General features: G+C 49.9%; 3 protein-coding genes across 5 annotated transcripts; 1 reads left to right on the top strand and 2 right to left on the bottom strand.

The window, feature by feature from the left end:
* Positions 1 to 338: 338 nt before the first annotated feature.
* On the bottom strand, positions 339 to 11,993 carry kdm5a (lysine demethylase 5A). Its single transcript, XM_068306997.1, has 29 exons — positions 11,323 to 11,993; positions 10,843 to 11,188; positions 9,775 to 9,852; positions 9,441 to 9,563; positions 9,183 to 9,353; positions 8,914 to 9,099; positions 8,745 to 8,823; positions 8,552 to 8,643; positions 8,292 to 8,450; positions 8,086 to 8,205; positions 7,828 to 7,986; positions 7,551 to 7,732; positions 7,300 to 7,462; positions 7,084 to 7,203; positions 6,810 to 7,004; positions 6,189 to 6,370; positions 5,994 to 6,118; positions 5,629 to 5,900; positions 5,368 to 5,544; positions 5,112 to 5,290; positions 4,872 to 5,010; positions 4,608 to 4,787; positions 3,973 to 4,533; positions 3,743 to 3,901; positions 3,489 to 3,617; positions 3,242 to 3,389; positions 2,933 to 3,153; positions 2,378 to 2,848; positions 339 to 1,141 (listed from the first exon to the last, which is right to left on the bottom strand). The coding sequence occupies exons 2-29, from the start codon at positions 10,987 to 10,989 to the stop codon at positions 803 to 805; spliced, it is 5,256 nt and encodes a 1,751-aa protein (XP_068163098.1). The 5' UTR covers positions 10,990 to 11,188; positions 11,323 to 11,993; the 3' UTR covers positions 339 to 802.
* Positions 11,994 to 12,497: 504 nt separating this feature from the next.
* LOC137589328 (aldo-keto reductase family 1 member D1-like) lies at positions 12,498 to 14,807 on the bottom strand. Its single transcript, XM_068307004.1, has 9 exons — positions 14,582 to 14,807; positions 14,287 to 14,454; positions 14,075 to 14,191; positions 13,889 to 13,966; positions 13,520 to 13,642; positions 13,286 to 13,395; positions 12,963 to 13,128; positions 12,805 to 12,887; positions 12,498 to 12,723 (listed from the first exon to the last, which is right to left on the bottom strand). The coding sequence occupies exons 1-9, from the start codon at positions 14,672 to 14,674 to the stop codon at positions 12,681 to 12,683; spliced, it is 981 nt and encodes a 326-aa protein (XP_068163105.1). The 5' UTR covers positions 14,675 to 14,807; the 3' UTR covers positions 12,498 to 12,680.
* Positions 14,808 to 15,236: 429 nt separating this feature from the next.
* On the top strand, positions 15,237 to 22,904 carry trim24 (tripartite motif containing 24). 3 transcript variants are annotated; one of them, XM_068306999.1, is made up of 19 exons: positions 15,237 to 15,956; positions 16,314 to 16,429; positions 16,519 to 16,666; positions 17,011 to 17,143; positions 17,238 to 17,354; positions 17,445 to 17,559; positions 17,635 to 17,781; positions 17,868 to 17,982; positions 18,580 to 18,722; positions 18,799 to 19,050; positions 19,145 to 19,270; positions 19,374 to 19,524; positions 19,607 to 19,652; positions 19,768 to 19,894; positions 19,981 to 20,270; positions 20,707 to 20,818; positions 20,905 to 20,979; positions 21,453 to 21,614; positions 21,703 to 22,904. In XM_068306999.1, the coding sequence occupies exons 1-19, from the start codon at positions 15,680 to 15,682 to the stop codon at positions 22,225 to 22,227; spliced, it is 3,177 nt and encodes a 1,058-aa protein (XP_068163100.1). In that variant the 5' UTR covers positions 15,237 to 15,679; the 3' UTR covers positions 22,228 to 22,904. The 3 variants fall into 3 exon arrangements, with proteins under 3 accessions (XP_068163100.1, XP_068163101.1, XP_068163099.1); XM_068307000.1 differs by having other exon boundaries at positions 16,311 to 16,429; positions 17,014 to 17,143; XM_068306998.1 differs by having other exon boundaries at positions 16,311 to 16,429.
* The last annotated feature ends 3 nt before the right edge of the window (positions 22,905 to 22,907 follow it).

Here is a 22,907-nt window from a genome sequence, read left to right as displayed (position 1 = left end):
GTAATTTATGTGTCAAATGAAAACAAGTTTGTATTTCATCAAACCTCAGGTAGCTTACCTGAGTTAGAGGCGGGGCATCAGGACAATCCTCAACTGATGCCCCTCCCCAAATCCCTACCTTCATATTTACTGTTATTGAGGTGGAACATCACCTGAAACACGGCTCCGGCACGATTCTACTTTCTAATTGAGTTTAATGATTAATGAAGGCAGAGAAGATTAATCTGATGTTAATGCGACGCTCGGCGCTCAGTTAACACATTTAGGACACAAAGATCCCTAAAATTGGACGTTTTTGTCTAATTTTGTTCGATGGAAACATCAGTCGTCGATCGTTTGACTAGGAATAGTTTATTAAAGATGAGAAAACAAAACAACAACAGCAAAAAAAAGAAAAAAGAGCCACAATCCATTTTTTTTAAATTCCTTAAAAGTATGTACATTATAAATAATTCCACTACAGTACAACCGTTTTGTGTTTGCTAGTCTGGAGTCCTATGTGTTGGAGATACGTTCAGTGACAGACGGAAGAAAGGAACATCCGGTAAACACGATGGGGGGGGGTTAAATCTGCCTGGAGCGGGAGGCGTTTTGTCAGGAAGCGTCACGATGTCCCGGCTGGAGGTTAACACCTACGACTGTCGCTAACGGGGTGACGCTAGGACTCTTCTCCGTCGTCCAAATGTCCAAGCAGGAAGTGCATTTGTAACGGGGCGACGCCGTCAGCTGGACGTTGGGTGGGGGGGGTCGCGACACGCCTTTGGCGTGAGCGTTGAGAGTCCACAGGCCACGGGTCGTGCCGCTAACTGCCCTGCTGGGGCTCTTGATGTGAAGGTGTCGGGTTCAGGTGAGAGACGGTCGGCGCGTGAGACCACGTAGCCACGACTGGCGCCGCCGGCACGCTACCGCCACACAGTGGCGTGGCCAACACCACCACGCTCTCCTGGGCGACCTCCTCTATCGTCACGCCTCCGACGATGACTCCTCCCCCTCCCCCTCCTCCGCCGACGCTCATCCCGACGGCTTTACGCGAGCAGTCCATGCAGATGTAGTCCTCGTTCTCGGCCATCTCGCAGGACACGCCCACACACACCTGGTGGAACCACTCGTCACAGCCGCCGTCGCACTGCACCCAGTCCACCTGGAAACACAAGACGATGTTCTATCATCTGCTAATGAGTGCAAATTCACATCATTCAAAGATTTACGGTCAGGTAAGCGGATGAAGACTCCGCCCACAAAGCTGCAGCCCCACCAGTCCCTCAGCTGTGATTGGTTGCCGCCGTATACACAGAGGAGACGCGGATTAACCAATGATTAACTGAGTCGACAGCACCTTTTATAATAACCATCGTGTTTTACATGTCCTGTTAATCGGTAACAAATAACTCCTCCAGGTGTTCCAGTCCTGCTGACATCCAATCAGATTACTTCATTCTGCTTGAGATGCGTTGACCAGTAACTCACGAATCAAAAGAACACGTGTCGGATGACCAGCGCGAACAAATGGGTTTTTAGTCGACGAGGTCAGAGAAAGTTTAACACGGTGTGGCATCTGGTTTAATTAGGTCAGCAGAATGGGACACTAAAGGCGTCGATGGGACGACACGAGTCACGGATCCTCTGAACAGATTAACCTCCTGCAGAGGAACAGGTAAAGGCTGATTGATTGATTATCACCACTCTGCCGAAAAAGTTGCAAAAGTTGGAGAAAAAGCGAGTGACTGAGTGTTTTTATGCGTAAAAAACAATCAGAAGTTAATGAAGAAAAAGAGACAGATATTACTACAGATATTACTACAGATATTACTACAGATATTACTACAGATATTACTGAAATGTGTGTGTGAAGGTTCTGTCAGCTTGGTGCAGTGTCCACAGGACAAAATATGAATTAAAGTTAAAGAAAACTATTGAGTGAAAAGCAAAAGTGAAAAAAACCCCAAAACTATTACAGCTTTCTTTATTTCTAAAACTGTTTTTTTTAAATGACTACCAGGCTTTAACTTTTTGATAAAACTAATACATAATTTTACTTTTTTTAACAGTTATGTTATTAATAAAAACATTAAAATTAAGTTTGTTTAGTTTTTATATCGTACTATTGGCAAAACTCAATCCTTGCTCACGCTTCCACCGTATATTCTGTTGTTACTTTTGGGATGCACACACGTTTCTTGTAGCGCATCCCAGGGATGCACTACCTTCTGGAGGAAACATGAACTCTGCTGATAGAAGACGACTCTCCAAACAACAAACATCCTGTCCAGAAGACCAACACAAGACTGGATGAGAGGAAATCCAATCGTGTTTCTATCTACGGGAAAAGACGCGTTTCATTCCAGGTAATTGTTTTCCACCAATCAGACGGCCTCACCTTGTCTTTACACGGCCGCTGGCAGTTCTTGGCCGCGCACACGGCGTTCTCGTCGTTGGAGTCTTCGGCTCCGGACCAGTCGTACTTGGATGGGATGTCCAGGATCTTCTTCTCCTTGCGTTTCTCCAGACCCTCCCTGATGGCCTCGGCTTTGGCCGCCGCCTTCTCCTTCCTCTTCCTCTCCTTCTCCTCCTTGGCGATGCGTTTGGCCAGCTGCTTCATCTCCCTGTTCTTGTCCAGGCCCAGTTTCAGCTTCTTCTTCTTGGATTTCCCGCTCAGACTGAGTTCCAGACCGACCCGTTTCAGATCTTTGGACTTGGCCGGTCGCATGTCGCCCATTGCCGACGACCCGACGACGGCGGCCGCCATCAGCATGTGGTGATGCTCCGCCCTCTCCAGCTTCCGCTTCCTCTTCTTCTCAGAATCTTTGAGTTTGATCTTCAGAGGCTTCTCCATCAGGGCGTCGTCAGGCTGTGGAGGAGGAACGGAGGACCGAATGAGGATCGTCGCGACCGGAACGACCGATTCAAACCAGTTTCCCAGCTCCCCCCCTACCTCCATGACTTGGAGGAACTTCTCCTCCGAGGGGGGGTGCGTGGCCTGCAGGATCCTCCAGATGTGCTGGGTCTCGTCCAGCGACACCTCCAGCAGGTCTCCCAGCATCATCAGCTCCTCCAGCTGGGCCTTGGCCTGGGGGGACAGCTCCAGCACCGGGGGCTCCAGGCTGCGGGGGACGAGGGGCGTCTTCCTGGGCTGCTTCCTGGGCGTGCCCACGTCTGAAACGATGACATCACAGGAAGAAGAAGAAGTGAAAGCTCAGCAACAGAAAGCATGATGGGAAGGCGGACTCAAACGTTGCCTCACTTTGCACGCAGGACTTTGACGCCGACGAGTAGGCGTGTTCGGCGCAGAAAGAGGGCGTGGCCGCCGGCCACATGTGGCTGACCACTTCCTCCGACTTGACGGGAATCTCCTCGTCGCAGAATAAATACGGTTTCACCTCCCCGGGGTCCTGGGAGGAAACAAAACCCATCAGGGAGGCGTTAAGAAAAGAACTCCTGCCTGCGTGAACGCGATCGGGACATCACGACTCGCCGCCGCCTCCACTCACCTTCATGTCGTAGCCGTACGTCTCCCGGATGTCCTCGTCCGAGTCCGTTTCCTCGTCGTCGTAATCCGCCGACGGGCGGGGCGACGCGGCGCGGCTGAAACCTGACTGCTGAAACGTCTGGATGTGTCCCTGAAGACAACAAAACCAAAGTCTTCTTGGCGTTCTGGACTCGCATTAGTGCCCTCTAGTGGAGACTTACGGACTCACACAGCGGTGAGTCAAAGGCAGGAAACTTAAGACGGACAAAACCTCACCTGCAGGTCCGGGTTGGCGGCAGCTTTCTGTAACTCGGCGTTGATGATCTTCTCCGTTTTCTCCCTCGCCGCCTGCTCCACCATACGCTGACTCAGCACCGACAGCTTGGCCAGCGCCGACGACAGCTCCTCCGTGGCGAGGGCTTGCCGTGCTCGGTCCTGGTGCGGGTCAGACGGGTCAGGTCGGGTACGTTTAAATTCGAACTAAAGACGCTGTCAGCGACGCGTACCTGCCAGCTCATCGCCCTCTCCGTCAGACACTGCAGCGCCTCCCCCTCGGGGAGACGCACCGGCAGCTTCTGCAGCGACACCAGCAGGGACAGGATGGTCTCCAGCCTCGGCCTCCTGGAGCGCTGACACAGCGGGCAGAGGAACTTGGAGTCTTTGCTGTTGCTCTGCCAGCCGGCCCCCAGCTTCTTCTGGGAGCCCGTCTTGGGGAGGGGGACGCAGGCGCTGTGGAACCAGTCCTTGCAGAGCTCGCACTGCAGCATGAAGCCGCTGGCCGTCTTGCGACACAGGCAGAACTTGACCTCCTCGATGCGGTCCGCCATGGCCATCTTGGCCAAGTTGGCGGCGCGGAGCGAGTGGATGGACTCCACCTCCTTGTGCTCCTTGGCTTTGAAGGCGGCCACCACGGCGGAGGGGTCGCGCGCCTCCTCCGGGTTCTCCTCCAGGTCGCTCAGGGCGTCCGGGTCGAAGCTGCCTCGCTCCTTCTCCATTAGCTCCTTCACGCGTTTCCTCTTGCTCTTGCTGTTGCCGTAGATACCGATGTCCACGCGAGGGCTGAGGACCTGAGAGGAGAAGCAAACGGGGTTGGGGGGGACGGAGGTTTTCCATGAAGCGAAACGTCGCTACGACGACCCACCTGCAGCAGCGTGTAGGTGGAGTTCTTCTTGAGGAAGGTGCGGGCGGTCCGCTCCCTCCACGCTCGCGCCGCCGTCACCTGAGACTCCACCTGGGCCAGCGGATCCAACCGGACGGGGATGGAGCGCCCCCGGGCCAGCAGGCTCTCCAGCTGCTCCAGGTAGGCGTAGCTGCCCCCGCCCTGAACGACAGGAAGCGGTTTAGCCAACGACCTTCTTTAAGGAAAACCACGCAATCAAACGTCGTTACGATGGCTCGGCGGTACCTGGATGGCTTCCACCTTCGCCGTCCACTCCTTCGCCTTCTGCAGCGCCTCTCGGAGAGCCAAAATGTTGGGCAGGTAGGCCGGGATGTTTCTTGCTTCCAGCACGATGCTCTCCAGGGTCACCATGCTGTGTCGAGGCCTGAAGGGGAAGCCGATTGATTATCAGACGTTTGTTTTTTTTTGAGTGAGATACGAACAAAACCGAGAACTTCGATCAGTTGTCTGATCGATCGGCCTCACCTGGCCTGCAGACACGCCCGAGCTTTGTCCTCCCATCTCTCGGAGACGGTGAGGATCTCCTGCAGCTCGGCCATCGCCTTCTCCACGGCGTGATGAGGCGCCAGCCCGACGCCGGAGTCGATCAGACGCTTCATCAGCTCCAGCGTGACGCGGTGAGGTTCCGCCAGAGTGACGCGCACCTGGAACGCGGCGGAGACGCGTCACAATCCCGAACGTGTCGACGGGCCGTTCGGGGGTTAGCGTCGTGTGAGCTCACCTCGTCCAACCAGCGCGCCTGCTGCAGCTCCTGCTTCAACCGGGGGAGTTCGGGCAGCTCCACGTCCAGACCGCTGCCCAGGTCCAGCAGCGCCTGCAGCTTGGAGGAGTCGGGCATCTCGTCGGAGAGCGCCACCTGGGCTCGCTCGTGGAAGTCCTCCACGTTCTCCAGTAACTCCTACGAGTCAAGAAGTTAGAATAAAAATTTAATGTGGAACCCCAGAGCGCTGAAGGAGGATAAAAAGCGAAGGCGTTGACTTGCTTTGACGTGTCGGGCCTGGCTGATGACGCAGGGGAGCCTGTAGAGCTGATCCACGAAGGCCTTGAGCTCGTCCACCGTCAGTTTGGTGCGGTGGCGCCCGCTGTCGGAGCGCAGGCGGCTGCTGTGTCTCTGCTTGCGGCTGAGCAGCAGCTGAGCGACAGACGAACACGTCTCCGCCTCTTTCACCATCTCCCTCAGGCGGCGGAACAACGCCTTCTCGGGATACTTCCTGTCCTCGGCGTCCTCCAGCAGCACCTTCAGCTCAATCAGGTCTAACGGGTTCGAGGGACGAGAACGGATTGTTAAAACGTAAAAAATTTGCATCTGGAGATGTTTTGTGATGTTTTTGCGCTTCGGTGCGAAACCTTTTTTGTTCTTCTGGTCGGCGGCTAAAGCCTCTCCGACTCGCTTCGACCAGGTGTCGTACGACTGAGCCCGGGTCTTCACGCCGTACAGCATGGCGGGGAACTCCTCCAGGTCGTAGCGATACCTGGAATATGACAAACTGTTGTTTCTACGGTGATTAAAAACACAAACAAACAAACAAACAGACGTCTGACCTGAGACACTTGTTGCCCAGCGGACAGTCGCACAGATCCGCTGCGTGGTGGAGGCAGACCAGCCGATCGGGGCTGCAGGAGCAGGTCACCGCAGACAGGAAGCAGGTGGTCTTACACTTGTGACACTGACGCTCGTCATCGGGGAGAAGCTCAAACACCTCCTGCTCTGAGGACAGCACCCCCTGCAGGCGAGGAGGAAAACGAAGCGTTGAGACACCTCTAAAAGCCGTTAACTTCACGTACGAGAGCAAGTAGAGCCTCTGGATACACCACCGCTCGTCGGCGGATGGGTACGACATCAGTGAGACCGGATCTCGTTCTCGTTGGTGGAGTAAAGACGTAGGTCGTGTGTTCTCGAGACTTTTGTGCTTCTTTTCATTTTTTATCATTGTTTATGTAACTTATAAATAATTAATTACACACAGGTAAAGTCTGTGTGTCTATTGGTTGATAAAAATGTTTTTTTTCCTATAATTTAGGCGGTTTGGGGCTTTTTTACAAGACTGGAGGGGATGAAAATGATTTTAGTTTATTTTAAACGGTTAAATGTTGGTGAAGTTCTTCAGTCTCACACCTTCTCCACACACACACACACACACACACACACACACACACACACACCAGTTCCTGGACGGCCTGCCGGAGCTTCGTCTCCTCCTCCATCATGTCTCCCATCTCCTTGCAGACGGCGGCGGCCAGCTCCACGTCCAGGCTCTCCGGATCGGCGGCCATCTTGCACAGCAGCTCCTCGTGGGAGAAGACACAGTAGCGGCGGAGGCGGCGGTAGTGGGCCACGCACTGACGCCCCACGGGCAACTGGGGGAGGAGGAGGCGTGAAAGACGAACAGACACTTTCATTTTGAAAAACGGAATCGGGCTTCGCGTTGACTTTTACCCAATCGGCTGTGCAGAAGTTCACGGCCTCGGCGAAGTTGTATCCCTGGTTGAAGCCGCTGTGGTACGCCCGGGGGAAGGTCACCACAAACTCCCCCGCACACTGATTGGTCCTGTACACCTAGGGGGGGGGCAATAACGAGAAAACATGCGTCATAGTTTCTACATCTTCCCGTTTCTTTCGGATTAATCAAGTCAAAGCGGCGTGACTCCGTACGGGGACGCCGTGCTCCATCAGGACGTTGGGGTTCATGATGGTGACCAGCTGGTGGAGGAGGTCCGGCTGTGAGTCGAACAGCTCCGGAGCCAACTTCTTCATCACCGCCTCCAGCTGCTCGGCCGCCGCCGCCGGAACGCCGTACCAGGTTTTGGGTTCGCCCCTGGAGGGAAACGGAGGAACGGACGCGTGAACCCATCGGTACACAGGAACCGGAACCCGAGTCACGCGCGCTGTCCGTTGCGCCTCACCAGTGCAGGAAGTTGATGGAGTAGCTCCAGTGGTCCTCGATGTGCCAGCAGAAGGAGGAGAAGCACATCCCCACGTAGAGCCAGGGCACCTTCATCCCAGAGATGTCCACGTTGATGTGGGTGAGCACCGACTGCTCCAGCACCGGCATGTTGTTCAGGTTCCAGCCTGAGTTGGCGTACTCCTGACGGGGGAGACAGGAAGCAGGAGGGGTTTGCTTTCGCTTCCTTTCCTGGGAAAATATCACGATTTGAATCCAGAAACAGAAATCGTTGGCACCTCTTCGTCTCCCAGGAGCCTCCGTTTGCCGTCCCTGATGGGAAACCCGCTGCCCACGTCCTTGGAGCTGATGTCGGCGCCGTACTCCACGATCACGTCCTCCTCGATGCTGCTGACCAGACGCCAGAACTCCTTCTCCACCAGCTCCGTCGGGACCATCTGAGGGGGGCGGGAAGAGGAAATGATCCATCCATTTGGGCGCCTCGCCTTTAGGCCGCTGCGCCGGTACGACCTCGCCGGGCGGAGTTTTTTACGTACGTGCACCGGCATGTTGAAATAATCCGACTTGAACTGGTCGGCCATTTCTCCGAAGCTCTGCAGGCTGTACTCCCTCACCGCCTGCTCGAAGCCGAACGCCTCCCGCGGCTTGCTGCACTCCTGCGAGGGCGAGAAGGCGAAGCGTGAAACGTACGGACGCGTCTGGAAGGTTAAATCCCTCCTGGGGGGGGGGGTTTCGGCCTCACCTCGGCGACGCACTTCGGGCAGCGCCAGTCGCCCTTGGGAACGTCCTGCAGGGGCGGGATCAGGCAGAAGGTGTGGTAGCTGTCGTCGCAGCCGTCGCACAGCAGCAGCTTGTCCTCCTCGTCGCCGCGGCCGCACACCAGGCAGAGGTAGAGGTCGATCTGAGGGGGTGGGGGTCATACCAGAGAACACGTGTCGGATCACACTCAGCATTTCATCAGACGTGAGGAAAAAACACACATATGAAGAGCGGGGTACGCACAAAGTTGACCTCCAGCGTCTCCTTGCGGGGCCTCATTTTGATGGCGAAGGCCTGGGCTTTGAGGTAACGCTGCTTCTTGTTGAAGCCGTCATCTGATCGACGGAAGGAACAAAGAGCGCCGCGTTGGGACAGGAATAGTGACAGTAACACGGCTTTTGTTTGTTCCGTGTGTAAAAATAAGAAAACGACTCACCTGCTGAAACGAACTCCAGGCCGACCATTCTGGGACTGGTGCTGAACATCTTCAGGCCTTTGGGCTCCTTGTTTTCCCTCTAGGTAAACAACAACAACAACACCAGTGTGAAAGAGAGGAACCCATCGGGTTTTAGAAGACTTCCTTCTCCTTGTCGTGTTTCTGTCACCTCAGACTTCAGGCGTCTGGAGCGTCTCTCAGGTGGAAGCCGGTGTTTGTTTTGCGCGCCGTCGCCTTCCCCGTCTTTCTCCTTCTCCTCCTCTTCATCCTGGTCCTCTTCCTCCAGCGCCTCCTCGCCGACGCCCTCGTCCAGCTCCTCGCCGTCGTCTCCTTCTTCGTACAGCCGCTGGACGCCCTGGAGGGGGATGAAGACGTGAGCGTTTTATTAAAGAAACGGAGAGGACACAGACGTTCCGGTGTTCGTTTGTGCCGTCTTACGGTCAGCGTGGCTCCGGACTGGAAGAGCTCGTACGGATACAGGATCCTCTCATAGTGAGAGCGCAGCAGCGAGCCGGTGCCTTTCCCGGGGGGGAAGCCCATTCGGCCGGCCACCTTTGACCATCTCTTCTCTTTACACGCCGTCTCAAAGCCGCCTTCCGACGACACGATCTGCAACGCACGAGTGTCTGACGTGAGTCGTTTGTGTCCAGAGGTGATCAATGTAGAAAAATCATGTTCTATAAGTTAAAGAAAAACCTTGCTCAGCTGATAAAGGTCCAGAACCTTCCTCTCCACATGAGGGAAACGGATTTTGGATCCCTGGAGCTCCCAGAACTTTGCGATTTGATCCAAGAAATTGAGCTTAACGCGAGTGAGAGCCTGGGCAGAGAGAGAAGAGAGCTTCTAAATGCATGGGAATACCATCCAGACGTTAAACAAAGGAGAAAACGGTTGAAAAAACACACACAAAGCTGAGAAATCGTGTGAGGACATAAACTCTGCATGCTCTGCTCCTTTCAAAGGCAAACAGCCCAGTGTTTGTGCAGCCTGGTCATGTGGAGAAACTCGTGGATCTTCTTCATCGACTCACCTCAAGTTCATTCAGTCTTTGTACTCGAGGAGTGAAGCGGAAGTTGCGAACGTCGCAGGCGAACGGAGGCTGCCAATCCTGACGGACGAGAACAGAAAGAAACAAAGTCAGCAGCAGAAACTCTGAACAAATGAGTCTTTGACAAAAAAACAAAACAAAAACCACATCTGATGATATGAAATGAGGCTAGAAGCCTATTTGTGTCCTGTGGTAACTTCCACTCAATGGATGAGGAGGATGCAGCCCATCCAAAACAGGATAGAATTCCACTTTCCACACCTGAACATTTCGTGTGATCTCTTCTCACACACTCACCAGGTGTTCTTTAAAGAAAAGACACGAATAAGAACCAGTTCCACTTTTTTTTTTTGGAACCATGTTGCAGCCGTTAAATTCAAATTACGCACGTATTTATTAGAAAAAAAACAAGGCGTGCAATTCGAACATCTGCATTTACAACTCGTTACGCGCATTTTTCGTGTTATTTATTGATTTATTTGACATCTTTTGTTCTGCTGGAACCGGGTCTGTGATAATAAATTAAAAATAAACCCGTAACATTCGTGCGTCACGGACGCTTTGACTTCTGAAATGTGATCCAATCTATTATGAAACTGAATTAATGTTGACCAAAGAGACGCAACACAACAGCAAACAGCAAAAAATAAAGCTCCTCGGTGGATAAACTGCTCTAAAACGGACTTTATCTGTGCGTAACGCGTCGTTTCTCTAACAGGAGAGCCGGGCCTTCATGATGTGGCCATTCTTAGCCGCTAACGACGGAAAACCACCGGATTGAAGGTGGAATTATAAGTGGAACTGGATTTACTTCTCCTCTTTAAAACTTTTCTGAGATTAATGAACGCTAATCTCACCAAAAATTACAATAAATGTTCATCTGATGGGGAATTAATGGAGCATATTTGACCTCTATTGGATGAGTGTCGCGCCCGTCTCCTAGATTCAACCTTCCGTTCCAGGAGTGATTTCTTCACTGGGGGAGGGTGGGGGGGCAAGTCGCTTAAAAACCGTATTAAATCGAGTATTTCACACCAGATGTGTTTTTACCTCGGGGGGTCGGATCTTGCAGATGCCCGTTTTCTCCGCGATGGGTCTGATCTTGTTGATAAATCCCAAAGGATCCGAAAAATCCTCCCAACTTGGCTCAAACACCGGGCACTCCGGGGGAGGGACGAACTCGGCGAATGCAGACATGTTGGTGTGTTTGTCAATAATAATAATAATAATAATAATAAAAAAAGTCTCTAAAATAATATATTTGTTTAAAAATAATGCACTCAGTTGACCTCAAGAGTCCATGATTAATTCCATTGAATCCGGTCGTGGGGGGGTAACTTCCATCACAATTCTTCAGATCTCCAAACGCTTAAAGACAAAAAGTCTCATCGTAGTCCTTTTTAAAAAAAAAATTATTATTATTAAAAAACGAATGAATGAAAAGAGCAACAAGCGCTGTCAGTGCTTCCCCATCGCCCGCAAACACGGGGCAGGGCCGGGGTGTCTCCTCCACCACTCCCCTCAACCTACCTGGGACGGAGGGCAGGATCGACCCGAAAGGGCCATCCTTTTCAAAAGCTTCCGAAAAGTCGAGCTGAAGCCGACCGCAAAATCAGAAAGGAGTCTTCCAAAAAAAACAAAAATAAACACATAAAAATCACTCCGGCTTTACAGCGTCGGCTCCGATGTTAGCTTACGCAAGCTAACATTGCTAACGATGAGTACCCGGATGTTGCATTTCCAAACCAGGTTTCTGTAGCTAGCTAACAACCTAACGTCCACAAGCTAATGTAATCACACCGTCAAAGTAACACTAACGCCTAACTGGGGCCAAACGGGACGCAAACACGGAGGATATTAACGGCAGCGGCCGCGCATCGCTGTCGGTTCTCTCCGCTCCAGGAGACAATCCCCATTCATTGAAGCGTTAATAGAAGACTAGCAGTTAGCTAACTCGACTAGCTAAAATCAGCTTAGCCACCGCTAACCATTGCGCAGCTAATATTGACGTTAGCTGGGAAACTCGGCCGAGCCGAAACGGCAGCAGAGGTTTGACTCGCTTAGTCGGAATCGCGGATAATTAAATGTAATATTCTGTTTGCTTTCTTTCTACTGACTGTCATTTTCCGTATAATTTAACGTCGTCTGGAGGCATTGTATCCGCGTTTGCTAACGTGCTAGCTGGAACTAGCAAGGTTGGGAGACCTGTTATGATACCTTCAGGGACACTCGGATATATTCTTACAACTTCCGAGGTCGCGGGTTTTATAAATGTCATCGCTAAATCAACATAAACCTGGAAACGAATTGTGACTGCCACTGTGATATGAAGTGAAATTGAGAGCCTGACAATTAGGTAGTAATTGAGGCTATAACTGAAAAGCAGCTTTTGCTTGAATGAATTACCTCAGTATCATTAGAATACCTCATCTTCCTGTCGTAAGCAGTGCATTTTATGGCGGTATTACTGACCAAAACATCTGGACGCAGTACATTAGGTATCTATTTCAAATGCCATTCCTAGATACATTCACAATGACAGCTTTATTATTTCAATTATATTTTGCATTTCTGTAGTTGTACAATATTTTACCACAGGCTAAATCAGTCTGGGAGGAAAAGTCTCCTAATTTCATTTTTTTCCACGTCGTCTTTGAATCAACCTCAGAGAATAAACGATGATGAAAAAATAGGTCAAGTTTGTGTTTTTCAAAAAATGGATTTAATCAACGCAGTAAAAAGACTCATATCAGAAATATACCATGAAATGTACAATAATTGGATTATAAAATAATTAAAGAGTTAAAGCACCAAATCTTGTAAAAGCATGTATGCAAAACAAAACAATTTATTTGATCAAGTTTAAATGAAGTCTTGACATCTGGTGTCTAGTATTCATCATGAAATGGGTACTCTGGATGATCTGACCACCTGTTGAATCAGTACATAGAATTATTCGACATATTTATGACAGGGACAGAATGTAAATGTCACACGATCCACTATACCCACATGAGGAGTTCCACAAATCGAACATTCGTGTTCAGTCCTTCGATGGCCTTCATCTCAGCCTCAGTGAGAGAAAAGTCATATATCTGTTGAACACGACAACACAGTTCAACGCCTGTCAACTTAGTGGTGCTTTATGAGTGGATCCCGCACAAACACACCTGAAAGTTCTCCTTGATGCGAGCAGGCGTGAAGCTCTTGGGGATGACGACCACTCCTCTCTGCACGTTGAACCTCAGGGACACCTGGGCTGTGGTCTTGTTATACTTTTTAGCAAGTGATTTCAGGAGGTCATCTTCCAACAATGGGGGACTTTTTGTATTTACCCTGTTTAAATGATGCAACACGCTCTAAATAACACTTTAACAGTTAACTGCCAAATTTAAAAAATACTGGAGGAACGTTATCAGAGGACAGGGTGTGTTTTATGATTATTAGTTGAATATTAACTGAATGCGAGTGAGAGGTCATTATTTTCCCATACCAAGATTCATCTCTTGACGTTCCCAGAGGGCTGTAGCCCACAATGACTATATCTTTCTGCTGGCAATACTCAAGCAGCTTTGGCTGAGTGAAATACGGGTGGCATTCAACCTGCATGCAAAAACAACTTGTTTAACTCAATTTGTTTTGTAAAATTCACTGGCTTCAGGGCATTTGGGTCTCCTAGCTGTTCATTATGTCTGATTATACTGAATTAGCATTCATCTGGCTCTACCTGGTTTGACACAGGTTTGTGTTTCAGCCCAGGTTTGTTTAGGATCAGCTCCAGCTGTCGTTTGTTGAAGTTGGACACACCGAGAGACTTTACCAGTCCGGCATCTTTGCAAGCTTCTAAAGCCTGTATTTAAAATAAGAATGTCAGACAGCAGCATGTAAGAATTTGGACTTTGATCCACATATGTGCACAGCACATTTTACAACCAAAGATTACACTCCTGACCTTCAGCACTCTCTAAATAAATATCCATGACATTAGAAAATACGAATCTAAAAGGAAATGTTGATTTTGCTTTAGGTCATTTTAACATGAACGTGAGTTAAAGTTTAAACTTTAATCTGTTGAATGGAATGTAGAACGTCTCACCTCCCATGTCGCACACAGATCTGTCTCATGATAGATGTACTTCCCATTCTCATCTCTGGGGTAAAATGTGTCACCTGGCTTTGGGGTGTGATAATATTCAGTGAGATGATGTGAAAAGGATTCTGCACTCATTTAAACCTGATAACAACTTTTTACTGTGTCTTTTTTTCATTTGACATGAAATACCTTGAAGGCTATGGGCATTTCAACGATGTAGAGGTCAACATAGTCCAGCTGCAGTGTCTTTAAGGTTCTCTCCAAAGTTGGTCGCACCAATTCTGGGGGATGAAATGTGTTCCATAGCTGCATGATCAGTGCAAATAATAAGACATCAGCTGTTACAAAAGTCTCACAGTCACTTGAAAGCTTGCAGGGAGGTCACAGTGATCTCTGCAAACCTTTCCACAGTAGAAAATGTCCTTTCTTGTCACTGTTCCATCAGCTATCTTGTCTCTTATAGCTTGTCCCACCTCATGCTCGTTGAAATACACCAAAGCTCCATCGATGTGTCTGTATCCGGCTTCAATGGCCACTTTGACTGCTTCATATGCGGTTCCTTTAGGAGTCTATCAAAAGACAAAACTTAATTGAGTTAATGAAGTTAATATTATTAAAGCATCACATAATATAAATAAATAAACTGTGATATTCAGCTATGTCCTATAATAAATCAATTTGAATAATACAACCTACCGTGCGGGGATCCCCATAAGTTCCAAGTCCTATTAAGGGTATGCTGTATCCATCATTCAGAGGAATGGAATGCTTCTCCGCTGTCAGAGCCATGTTTAAGACCAAACTTCTGCAGATTTGCCACTTTTTTTCTTAATGAAAGCGTTTCACTGAATAAACAGTGAAAACAAGTTGACTGAGTTACAAAACGTGTGTCCTAACGCACTTCAACCGCATCACAGCCTCCGGTCAGCTGACGAGAGTGACCTCCCGCTTAGTCATTTTTGAAACATACTATGGTGAAGTTAAGTCACGCCCTCCTCTACTTCTCATTGGCTGATATATGTCACCATGGGTTTTTCGATTGGTTAGTTTTGGCTTCATGGCCAATGATTGTTTAGAAGCGGAAGCAGAGTGGGGCGTCGCCATAGTAAGAGTCGTAATGTCTCTCAAACGAATTCGTAACTAGTGATAAAGCCTTTCATTCGTGTAAAAAACAATTTTAATAGTTTAAATATTGTATAGAAGATATTTGTTACTGTATCTTATTTTCATATGTTTGTAAAACTAGGTTTTAAATCGCGTAAATGTAGTTTGTTCTAAACCGCACGCTGTAGCGTAACTAAAAATACCGCAGGGGCTTCTGGGTAACATTTATTCTCTGTTTGGAGCCAGGAGTCGGGTAGACGAATATTACTCGTTCCCGTTAATGTAAGCGATTAGTTATGCCAATACTGTAAATTTAAGCGTCGTATTGAAATAATTTTTTATGTTTTACTTTCGTCTGTTTAAAAACGAGTTACTACAAGACGTGGAATTTATACCTTTTTCGTTACTAGCGTATAAGCGGTAAGAATACGCTAGGTTGCTAATTAGCTTCTGTAATTTAAAACGTTTTGATTTGACTTAAACTGCTAACCTGTAGCTCACTGAACACTTTTGGTACATCCGATGAACTCAGTCTTAAATATTATAAGGCAAAATGTAAGTACTTATATTCCCTACTTGGTTTGCTAATCGCGATAAATCTAACGTTAGCATCGAAATATCGTTTTCCTTTGTTTCCGACTGAAACGATAAATCGATAATCTGCAAAGAACGGGAAGAAACGGAGCAACAATGGACGAAATTGCCGAAAATGTAGACAACGACGACATAGTCATCATCGTGGAGAACGAGGCAGAAAGTTTGCCAGCTGAGGAGGAGAGGCTGAAGCAACAGGGAACCTTCGGACTGATGGACACCTGTCCCATCTGCAAGATGAGCTTCCACAACAGAGAGCCCAAACTGCTGCCGTGTCTCCACTCCCTATGCAAGAAGTGTATTCCTGCTCCCTTCAGAAACGCTGATCCGAGGCGAGAGTCGCATCTTCCGGTCATCGACAACACCAAACAATGTGAGATTGATTTGCCTATTGGATTAGTTCTTTAGGATTAGCCTGAACTGGAAAGTTTAATTGCTGATTGGGATTGAGGCAACTGAGACGGATTGTGAGCGGTTTTTACTAAGCAAATTATCCAGTCGTCTGCTGGCATGAAATCAATACACACTCATGAGTTATTTTAAACTAAAATCTGCTATAATATTGACTTAAATGGATAGAATAAATTGTCAGTTAAGTGTAGCACAGCTTTAAAGCAGAGCTAGCCAAAGCTTTATTAGTGACAGTATGTACAGTATATAGTCTCAAATTACTCAATCCACACTGCGTGGATGTGGATTTAACAGTGGATCTGCCCTCTTTCTCTAGTAGGTGTCATTCGATGCCCGATATGCAGACAGGAATGCTGGGAAATGGACGTGTTGGATAATTTCTTCGTCAAGGACTCCGCCGAGGTTCCGAGCAGCACCGTGGAGAAAACCAGCCAGGTTTGGTTCCTGTCCTCTGACCCGCCTTGTAAAACTGAATCAACACTGCTTCTTCTTGTCGTTAATTGTCTGGCGTTTTCTTGGCAAAGGTGTGCATGAGCTGCGACGACAACACGGAGGCGACGGGTTACTGTGTGGAGTGTGTGGAGTTTCTGTGCACGACGTGTGTTGAGGCTCATCAGCGCGTCAAGTTCACCAGGGATCACACCATACGCCAGAAGGAGGAGATGTCTTCAGGTAGGCGCACGTGTATCGCGCATTTAATCAACCCAAAAGGGGCAAATTCAGTGTTCTATGCAATCGTGTGGTGATTAAACATTCTGAATGGAGATAAAACGATAGAGATGTTTTATTAATTTCCATGAGAAAATTCAGGAGAATATCTACGTTAAATATTGGAATAAGAAAATTCTGCAAACAGTCTCAGGTTTAGGCTGCAGGCTGTGCAGCTCCTAGCTGACAAGAGCGGCCGTGTCACCTGAAGGATGTTCTGCCTGCCAGATGTGATTATTGTAGAGACGCTGCTCTGGCGGGACGTGAATCATGACTCCCAATTCATTTCCTCGTCGTCTTTATTCCAGAAGCAGTCGGCACTTCCACACAAAAGCCCGTATTTTGCGACGTCCACAAGCAGGAGCCGCTGAAGCTGTTCTGTGAGACGTGTGACCGACTCACCTGTCGAGACTGTCAACTGCTGAAGCACAAGGATCACAAGTATGTTCTCTTTTCTGCTTCTTACAATAAAAGTAAATCAGAGATACCGTCCTGTCCTTCCACATCTCACACTGACGTGTCGTTTTGTCTCCAGCTACCAGTTTCTGGAGGATGCTTACAGAAACCACAGGCAGTATCTGGAGAACATGACCCAGCAGCTGCAAGAGAAAAGAAAGGCCATTGAGGAGGTGTCCAGCTGCATCAGCACGGGGTAAAGTCAGCCGTTTGGTTTAGTCAGGAGGGGTATTTTCCTTGAAAATGGCTTTAAAGATAAATCTATATTTTCACTGTTGATTCCCAGACTCCAGCACGTTGAGGAAAACCGGCAGTTTGTGACCAACGAGATAAAGAGGTCCATCTGCAACCTGATCATGGAGATCAACAAGAAGGGAAAGATTCTGATCAACCAGCTGCAGGTGGGTTTGATCTGCACGCTCACACCACTGAGATATATTTGGTTCTTGCCGTTTCACGCCTGTGATTCCCCCCAGAGCTTGACGAAGGACCACGAGTCGGGTTTGAAAAAGCAGCAGGAAGACGTGAACTCTCTGCGCCGGCACCTGGACCACGTCATCAGCTTCACCAAGTGGGCCACGGCCAGCCACAGCGGAACAGCCCTGCTGTACTGCAAGAGACTGGTGAGCGCCCCGTAACGATTTAATCGATCGAAAAGTCACCGAATGTCTCCGACGTGAAAACATTTAGCTCTGTTTTCGTCTTCCAGATCCTTTTTCAGATCCATTACCTGATGAGAGCCAGCTGCAACCCCTCCATCGTCCCCCAGACTTCAGTTCGCTTTCAGTGTCGCTCTGGATTCTGGGCCACAAACGTCGACCTCGGTAAGATCATCCGGCACCGAATTCCAGGAAATGTTTGTGTGTCGTTTTATTTCGAGCTTAGAGAACATATCATTCTCTTCTATAAGCTCTTTGCGGTTACAATAGAAGTGCAGATAGAAGTTTTGTTTTGTTTTTTCTGTTATGATCCAACCAGAAACTAGAAAATCAGGTTCATGAACAGATGGATACAGGCATGCAAACTGCTCTTGTCTTTGTACCACTGCTAGAATGCACATTCCTTGTCATTCATAGTGAGGTTTACTTCCGTGTGTCTTCCGATAGAGATAGATAGATAGATAGATAGATAGATAGATAGATAGATAGATAGATAGATAGATAGATAATACGTGGGACAGTTTGTCTCTGAGGAGGGGTTTAGGTATTTCTACAGTCAGGGTTGGAAGGTTATTTAGGTGTTAGGGTCAATCTTTGGCAGCTAATGGGTTAACTTCCAGCTGATCGGTGATGAACTCGAGGAGGGTGTTTAAATCGTACTTAAGGGCCGTCCTACCAGACGATACCTGGAAATGTTCCAGACAGATGTTGACACCTGGGGTGTGCCCCCCCCCCTCCTCCGTTTGCTCCTTTCGCCTCCAGGGTCGCTGGTGATGGAGAGAAACCAGGGCCGGCCCCCCATCAGCAGCCAGCAGGTGGGGCCCAGAGCCGAGGCCCCGTCCGGAGGCCAGTCGGTGTCGGCGGCGCAGCAGCGACAGAGTACCCTGGCCCAGCTGCAGATGCAGGTCGGAGTTTAATCCCGGTCGTCTGATTCATTTTAATCCCCGTTTATTTTAATCCCTGCTGCTGATTCAACCTCAGGTGGACAAACTGGCCCAGCAGCCCAACAGGCAGGGCCCCCCCGGCTACTGGTCCTGGTACCAAAATGTCAGGCTCCCGGGTCCCGCCGGTCCCCCGCCCCCGCCCCCGACCAGACCCATCCACGGCGGCTCCTCCCCGTCTCAAGTCCCCCCCAGTTTAGGCCAGCCGGGACGCCGATTCAGCAACTCCCACTGCAGCACGAGGAGCCCCACATCCTCTGCGCTCCACAGTGCGCCGTTCCCCGGCGCTCAGGTGAGTGAGGCCCAGTCGGGGGGTGGGGGGTGGGGTGCCGACGTGGGTGTCAGCAGAGCGTCACATCTAGGCGTGTGATTTCACCCCCCTCCAGTCCCTGAGGGAGCTTATCCAAGGCCCCAGCTTCCCCGGTAAATCCATGGACGCGCCGCAGACGCTGCAGCGCTACCCGCCGCAGGCCGCCGGAGGGGGGGCCGCCCATCACTCGGCACTGCAGGAGGTCAGTGTGCGTTTAGGTCACATGATATCAGAGACTGAGCATCGATTGGGTGTCGATTCACAGTCAGGCCTTTTTAAAAAAAATTTTTTTTTTTGTCCTAAAGCGGAGCTTCATGGATTCGCCGTCAGCCAGGAGGGGGGAGGCGAGCGGCTTCGTCCCGTCCATCACCGTCTCCATCCCCAAACCCAGCTGCTACCCCCCCAGCACCGCCGCGGCGCCGATGGACAAGACCAGCGCGTTCCACCACAAAACAGGTCGCTAGCATTAGCGTTAGCTGTGAGACTCCAGGTGAAATAAATAAAGATCTTCATCCTCACTCGTCTTCCTCTCCTGCAGTTCAAGTGAGGCAGAACTCCCCAGTGGCCAAGCCGTCTTCATCGGGGTGAGATCCTCCACTCTCCATCAGCTTCACCAGCGCACCTTCAATGAACGACTCCATCTGTGAAACGTGACGCTAACCGTTTCCTTTTTCACCCCCCCCCCCTCCGTGTACGAAGGGCTGCCACCTTTAAACACCACTTCGAGTCTCCGTCTGCCCCCACCACCAAACGAAGGAAAAGGGCGTCGCCGGGGCCCGTCATCGTCATCAAAGACGAGCCAGAGGACGAGGATGAAGTCAGCTTCGTAAGAGAGACGCCCCGATTCCATCCCAGAATGCCTTTCAGTCTCCCGTCGGACTTTTTATCGACGAGTCGTTTTTCTGCCCGCAGGTCCAGTCCAGCCTGCCGGACAGCAGCACCGGGTCCCAGTCGAAGCCGCGGCAGCAGGCGAGGGCCCCCGCCCCGCCGCCGCCGCCCCGACCGGAGTCCAAAGCGGCTAAAGAGCAGGACCCCCAGTATCCGGGGAAACCGGGGGCCCAGAAGAGCGCGGAGCCGGACGACGATCCCAACGAGGACTGGTGCGCCGTGTGCCAGAACGGGGGGGAGCTGCTCTGCTGCGATAAGTGTCCCAAAGTGTTCCATCTGACGTGCCACATCCCCTCCCTGAACGAGTCCCCCAGGTAGCCCATCGATCATCAGCTGATCTAAATAATCTATAGGTGATCTATGAAGCGTTGATGAAATGTTTTATCGTTATAATGTTGAATCTGCTGCACAGAGGTTGTCTCCCCCTTCTGGAAGAATGAGGGATGACGAGTGCTGCTGATGTTCTTGTGACACTTCCATCCTTCCTTCTGCAGCCTCCTGCATCCCTCCCCCCAGCTCTAGGCAGCCAATCACGCGCCAGCATAGAGCCGGGAGCGTTACTGTTCTTATTGGCAGCAGTTCAGTCAAAAGTCTCGATTGTTTCCACCTTGGAATTTATATCTTTTCCCAGCTGATGTATCGGTTCTTGACCCCTGTCCGTGTGGGGGACATGTGACCGTAACCAGCTGGCGTCGGCCAATCACAGCGCCTGTCCTAACAACCCCCTCTGGTCCTGACGTCTCTCCGCAGCGGCGAGTGGTTCTGCTCCTTCTGCCGCGACGTCTGTTCCCCTGAGATGGAGTACGACTGCGACAAGAAGGACGACCCCGTGTCGGAGGACTTCACGCCGGTGGATCGACGGGTAGCTCCGCCCATCTTCGACCATATAAGGATTTGCGCTTTAAAAGACAACAGCCGGATATTAACGGTGTGTGTTTCTGTGTGCAGAAGTGCGAGAGGCTGCTGCTGCGTCTGTTCTGCAACGACATCAGCACCGACTTCCAGCAGGCGGCGCAACCTTCTGTAAGTGACTGCATGTGTCAATAAAGTTTTAATCGCAAAGACAGTAAGTGATGCTCACGAAATACACAAATATGTACTTCGTCAGATGTTTGTAAAGAGGTCAAGAACGACGGGATTGTGGATTTGAAATTTGCAATATGAGGAAATTTTATATATTCGTGTTTGAGTAAAGTTTCACCGCAGCGAGGTCTCTGACAGCGATGTGAAAACACTTCCTCGTCTGACGCCTGTGTTTGTGTTGTATCGTTTTACCCTCCTTGTTATTTTAAAATCACGACCGTTTTGAAATACGCAAACGCAGAAACTAATCAACGTGCGAAATCTTTTTACGACACACCGTGTAATTATCCTGTCAGTCGCCGCCGTGCTTCAGCATAAATCCAGCGTCTCTGAAGCGGCTGCCGAAAGTCCGATCGTCACCTCGGACCCGTTAGCGGTTGAACTTTGACCTTTTTTTATTTTGTCTGACGCAGGAGACGAAGAGGTATAAGGAGCTGATCAAGACGCCGATGGATTTGTCCATCGTGAAGCGGAAGCTGCGGTCCAAGGCGAGGGAGGGGGAGTTCTATCAGACCCCGGAGGAGTTTGTCGCAGACGTCAGGCTCATTTTTTTCAACTGTGCAAAATATTATAAGGTATTAGATTTATTTACTGCTAAAACACCCATTTGTGTCGAGAAGTCAGCCCTCATTGGTTGATATTTCTTTGCGCTCCACCAATCAGGTGACCTCAGAGGTGGGCAGCGCCGGTCTGTATTTGGAGGACTACTTCGAGGAGCAGCTGAAACAAGTTTACCCGGACAAAGTCTTCCCTGGGGGGCGAGAAGAGCAGATGATCCCGCCTCTGGAGGACGAGATCGACGAAGAAGAGGAAGAGGAGATGATGGACATGGGCTTGACTCCCGTGGAAGACGACAAAATGCAAGGTCTCCTGGGGGAGGGCATCCCTCCTGTAGAGGAGGACCTGCCTTCCACGGAGGAGGAGGCGACAGCGGCGGAGGAGGGGGAGAAGATGGAAACGGACGTTAAGGTCACCGCCGGCGGCGACGGCCCCTCAACTCCGCCGGCGGTGGGGGCGGAGCAACGAGAGGAGGAAGGCAAAGATAAGGACAGGAAATCCCCCAGCTCGCCCGGGGCGGGAGAACAACCTGCAGACGAACCGCCGACGCCCCCGGAAACCCAGGAGAAGGGGTCAAATACGACGGACAAAACCAAAGAGGAGGGACAGACGAAGATAGAGGCCACATAGAGGAGTCTTCCTCCCCGGGGGGAGGCGTCTCCAGCTGCGAATCATGTTTTTGTAATGTTTGCATTATGATATTAAAAAAAAAACCAAACACCAACGCAATACTAAATAAGTTCGTTTAGTAGAGATGGAGGAAGTTTTTTAAAGTCTGTAACATAGAATGTTATTTCCTGTGAAGGAACCCAGAAGCACGTCTCTGATTGGCTGTTAGCTTCAGGTGTCGCTTACACATAACAGCCCCACGAACAAAATAAGAGAAAAAAAAAATTAAAGATTATTATTTTTTTGTGAGTAACGCATGTAAGACGTTTCCATGGATACAGATTTTTATTTGCATCGTTTTACTGCAATAGAGTCGTTGTTTTCATTGCTGTTTGTTCTCGTGTGCAGCTACAGGCTGATGTCACTCGTTCATCCCAGACGTGTTTTTATCGTCTTCGTTGGTTTAGGTTTTATTTTTCCAGCAGGAGAGTCTCAGATAATGCAAGACGCCGCCATCAGCCCCCCCCCCATGAGTTTCCTCACGCCTTATTGTTGTTTCGGTCACTTTACTCTCCTGTGTGGAAACAAATCAACTTCAGCGCTGTTGTTTTTATTTATTTCACACGGCCTGTATGATGAAATACCTGCATTTACAGTATTTATAATAAACGGTTACATGTGCATCTGACTTATGCTTTGCT

This window comes from Antennarius striatus, chromosome 22 (assembly GCF_040054535.1).
Source record: "Antennarius striatus isolate MH-2024 chromosome 22, ASM4005453v1, whole genome shotgun sequence".
NCBI classification, from domain to species: Eukaryota; Metazoa; Chordata; class Actinopteri; order Lophiiformes; family Antennariidae; genus Antennarius; species Antennarius striatus.
The sequence above is the reverse complement of the archived record's forward strand: the minus strand, read 5'-3'. Positions and strand labels throughout refer to the sequence as shown.

Excerpts from the sequence above, each read along its gene's own strand:
- trim24 (XM_068306998.1), top strand. The coding sequence starts at position 15,680 with ATGGACGAAATTGCCGAAAATGTAGACAACGACGACATAGTCATCATC. Across the intron at positions 17,355-17,444 it reads TCCAGCTGCATCAGCACGGG|ACTCCAGCACGTTGAGGAAA; the intron begins GTAAAGTCAGCC and ends GTTGATTCCCAG. Across the intron at positions 17,782-17,867 it reads TGCTGTACTGCAAGAGACTG|ATCCTTTTTCAGATCCATTA; the intron begins GTGAGCGCCCCG and ends TTCGTCTTCCAG.
- kdm5a (XM_068306997.1), bottom strand. The coding sequence starts at position 10,989 with ATGTCTGCATTCGCCGAGTTCGTCCCTCCCCCGGAGTGCCCGGTGTTT. Across the intron at positions 6,371-6,809 it reads GGCAGGCCGTCCAGGAACTG|GGGGTGCTGTCCTCAGAGCA; the intron begins GTGTGTGTGTGT and ends CCTCGCCTGCAG. Across the intron at positions 4,534-4,607 it reads CCACCTACACGCTGCTGCAG|GTCCTCAGCCCTCGCGTGGA; the intron begins GTGGGTCGTCGT and ends TTCTCCTCTCAG.
- LOC137589328 (XM_068307004.1), bottom strand. The coding sequence starts at position 14,674 with ATGGCTCTGACAGCGGAGAAGCATTCCATTCCTCTGAATGATGGATAC. Across the intron at positions 13,129-13,285 it reads ACGTCAAGAGATGAATCTTG|GGTAAATACAAAAAGTCCCC; the intron begins GTATGGGAAAAT and ends TCATTTAAACAG. Across the intron at positions 12,888-12,962 it reads GCATCAAGGAGAACTTTCAG|ATATATGACTTTTCTCTCAC; the intron begins GTGTGTTTGTGC and ends CGTGTTCAACAG.